At 42.3% G+C, this 3999-nt stretch overlaps 1 protein-coding gene across 1 annotated transcript in view; it reads right to left on the bottom strand.

The window, feature by feature from the left end:
- Positions 1–305: 305 nt before the first annotated feature.
- LOC123111833 (ASC1-like protein 1) overlaps positions 306–3999 on the bottom strand; it is a 5207-nt gene continuing 1513 nt past the window's right edge. Inside the window, exons 2-6 of the mRNA XM_044532709.1 lie at positions 1641–1867; positions 1387–1542; positions 1117–1302; positions 812–996; positions 306–717 (exon numbers count right to left, since the gene is read on the bottom strand). Coding sequence (XP_044388644.1) covers positions 686–717; positions 812–996; positions 1117–1302; positions 1387–1542; positions 1641–1867 — 786 coding nt within the window. The 3' untranslated portion in view covers positions 306–685. The remainder of the gene's footprint in view (positions 718–811; positions 997–1116; positions 1303–1386; positions 1543–1640; positions 1868–3999) is intronic.

Here is a 3999-nt window from a genome sequence, read left to right as displayed (position 1 = left end):
TAAACATCATATGCCAAGATGTAAATAAGACGTTTAGATGGGTAATTTTAGAACTAAATGTAGGTACAATTTCGACGGTCTTGGAGAATCAAATTTAAATTTCTTAAATTGTGGATTCAAAACTGAAACATAATTATTTGAATTTGAATTCTTATGATGATAAAATGAAGATGTCTATTGTGTTTATATGCAAGTGCAGAGACAACTAGAAAAAAAATCAAATTATTGGGGATGGGTTTATTCGGAAGTTGCAAAAGCAGCCACATATAAACCCCCAAAAAACTTGATGGAGCAGATGCTGGAGATGCTCTAAGAATGTTGAAGATTTCTTTGGAACTTCTTATCCAGATTACCCATTACAATGCAAGATACACCAAGTGGTAAACTGAGTTGCCACAGCATATTACACAACGACGTCAATGCATCATGAATCAACTAATCCTTCCTAGATTGAACAAACTTATTGTGCTCTCTTTTATACAAATACGGATCCAGGGCAAATATACACCAACTTTGTATATGATAGCACAAGTAGCTGTAGTACCAACTCCTGCAAATTGTGGCTGCCATGTTTGACACGAAGATTGATCCGGTCTAGTGAAATCAGTGCCTAGGGTGATGGACGTATCATCCTGTAGGGAACACATTATATAATTCTTCAGTTAAGCATCCAACAACCTACAGATTAGTCTTCGTGGTCTTCTTCTCCCTCAGAATCTGTTTAATAGCAGGTGGCTTATAAGAAATCAATATGCTGCTGTGAAAGAAAACAGATTTAACAACGAGAAAATGGGCAAGACAAATCACTGACCGGATCGAACATCGTCACCAACACGTCCTCTGGATTGGATTTGTTTCACTAGCATCCGGTAAATCAGTACCCACCAATATATGTGAAGGACTAGAAGTGAGAACAGGAGACTGTTGAAAAGATAGTAGTATACGGAGCTGTAAAATTCTTTTTTCTCCTTGTCAAGGATCACAGCTACTTCATAGCTGAAAAAGACATGAGATCATCAATTCAATCAATAAAACGCGAAATAAATGATAGTGGAGTTAAAAAGTCAGAGTGGCACCAGACACCAGAGCAACCTACAAGCTGTAGTAAATGTTTACCTTGTGCTTCTCAGGATCCAGAAAGGGAAAATTATTAGCCGAAGAAGGATCCAAGAAGCCACGAAAAGTAGAAATGCTACAACAGCTAGCCCCTCACAGCTACTGTACTTGGCCATCTTTCCGATCTCTAGGAATATATCACTCGCATCATGGACGGCTAAAATGACCGAGCCAGCACGAGATAATCTGTTTAGAAATAGCAATAACATCAAGACCTGGCAATGCTGTGTATCATTACGTATAGAAGGGCAATTACACTCATGTACAAACCTGCAAATGTAGGACATAACAATCAGAACAACAGTTGCCACATGGTGAGACATCGAGACTCCGAAATCCTTGCGTCTTGTTTCCCAGAACAGAAGGGCAAAGATGGAATATGTGTAAAATCCAGCAGCATACATGTATACAGCCTTAAGCTTCAGTCTGGGAGAAAGAAAAGAAAAATTAAGGTTGAAGCCTTTTAGGTAAAAGCAATGCTGGAGTGAAGAATAAAAGAGCTTGTTCTTGTTTATCGCGCTTACTTCATCTTTTGATCAGGCCAGAGCTGCTCGCCAGGCCCTACCCAGAAGTATCTGGTGTTTGTAAACCATGGTTCATTGTATGTTACAGATAATGAAAGGACCTCTGCGGAAAGAAAATAAACAAATTTCCAGGCGGACTCCTTAAATTTATTGATTTTCTTTCTCCTTTCGTCTGTTTCAGCAAGCTTGTCATATCCCTTTCCAAATATAAGCCTTCTTGCTAATATCTGCAAATATAATGAAATGAAAGAACTATGATATACGCATGTAGGGGCATACTGGAATAGCATGAACGCTACATAATGACCATCCAGTCGTGATTGCACCATTCTTGCATATGATTTGCTCATGGCGTACAGTTTTAATGTGACATGATAGCGAATATAACAAACTGGCACAAAACTAGTCTGTTCTGGCTTATTTCAGTTCCCCTCTCTTTGCAGTCGATAATTTAGAGTCAAAATAGGACTTGCTTTTCATGTCAACATGAGTTACCACACGTACTACAACAGTGGATTGGCGAAATCATATATTAGTAATAATACATACTGCAACCATGTTAGATAAAAAAAAATTGAACCACTATTGCATCCGCAATTGCTAAACCACAAATGGATCCACTGATCTCTGCTGGAGTCTGGAGGGGGCTCCATTGTTTTCAAAATTTTGTATGCAACGAAGCCATAAACTGAAAATATAATCAAGTCAGCGCCTCAAGAAATAATCACTCTGCAATTTACATTTGAAGCAACTTGTTAGAGTTTGAGCTTAGTTAGAGAGGGAAATAGCAGTAAACCTAAGTCAAGATAGATTCAAGAGCAATACTGCAGCTAAGTTAAATAAGAGAGGATGTTTGAGGTTGGTGGTTGTGGGTCGGTGAGGGTGGTGGTGGTATGGCCGGTCTGGGGCCGACGGTAGTGTGGCCGGTCTTGAGTGCTCCTTGGTGTATCTCTGCTAGGCGATGCCCTGCGACTACGCCAGTGGCACACAGGTGCCATGGCGTCGTCTTGGCAAGGTTTTCGAGTCGATGAGTCGTTCTGGGGTAGCGACTCTTAACAAGTCGACCCTGCAGTTGTGACTCATCGACTGAGTCGACATGGTGAGTCGACCTTGCAATTGCGTCTGCATCTCGGCCTCGCGTAACCTTTTGAATTTACCCCCCAACACATGTGGTGCACGGCGACGGCGTTGTGTAGTCTCGGTTGCGCGGTGCCTTCGATTGCGTCAACGGTGCAGTGCCATGGTTTGGTTTGGTCTGATAGACGATGCCCTTTGACTATGCCGGTGGCACACAGGTGCCATGGCGCCGTCTTGGCCTCACATGACCCTTTGAATGTGCCCCACGACACAGGTGGTGTCGCTGCATTGTGCAATGTGCAGTCTCAGATGTGCGGAGCCTTTTGAATGCGCCGACGGTGCAGTGTCGTGGTTTGCTCTTGGCTGGCTGATGCCGTTAGATTACACCCAGTGTTCAAGATATCGGTAACTGGTACCATATCGGCAAGGTGCTGAGTAGGGATTAATCGGCAAATCTGCCATTTAACTGAATTTATCGGTAACCCATATATCGGTAGGTTAACTAGAGCCATATCTATATATCCTAGGCTAATAGCAACATGCAATGTACCAAGTGTCTAAATATGCAATCCTAGGCTACATAGCAACACGGGTAAGTGTTGCCTTGATGTTCTGATGATGTTGCAGCCAATCTGGAAGGCCATAGAGCTGCACACCGAAAAGTAGGGAGGGAACAGGCCAGTTTCGGCTAAAAAATGCGTAGCAGACCAATGATTTGGCCTACCAGTTAATGGCTCGAATAGCACGTTCTCATATCGGGAAGGGTCCAAATAGCAGTTAACTGACCATATCAGCAGTTCACTAACCGATATTTGGAACAGTGATTACACCAGCGGTGTGTCAGGTACTAGTGGGAGAAGATAAGAGAGAAGAATGGAGGGCTAGGATGAGAGGAAGACCTGATCTATGCCTATCTCTGTTTCCCCCTTTTGCTGCTTTTTCCTTTCCTTTACTTTCAAATTAAGCCACTGTAATTCCCTAGCCTATATAAGGCCTTGTAACCTGAGAGAGGGGTATCGATCAACTATATAAGGCCAATTTGGTTTATATCAAATATACAGATACATACACCATATATGCAAAAGTGCTCTGGTTCTTCAGTTCTTACTTTTTCCTTGATTTATTGGTTCTATCCACTTCGATTCCTTGTCGATCCCTAGCGGGATCTGATACGGTGCTCATTGTTGTGTTTTCCCTCTTTGTTCTCCCTTGCTATGTGTGCTGTCGGTGTGTGTTATTTTTTTTGCTCAATCTCTTCTCCCCTGTGCCCCCTGTTCACTTG

Source organism: Triticum aestivum, chromosome 5B, assembly GCF_018294505.1.
Source record: "Triticum aestivum cultivar Chinese Spring chromosome 5B, IWGSC CS RefSeq v2.1, whole genome shotgun sequence".
Classification (NCBI taxonomy): domain Eukaryota; kingdom Viridiplantae; phylum Streptophyta; class Magnoliopsida; order Poales; family Poaceae; genus Triticum; species Triticum aestivum.
This window is presented reverse-complemented; position numbering and strand designations above follow the sequence as displayed.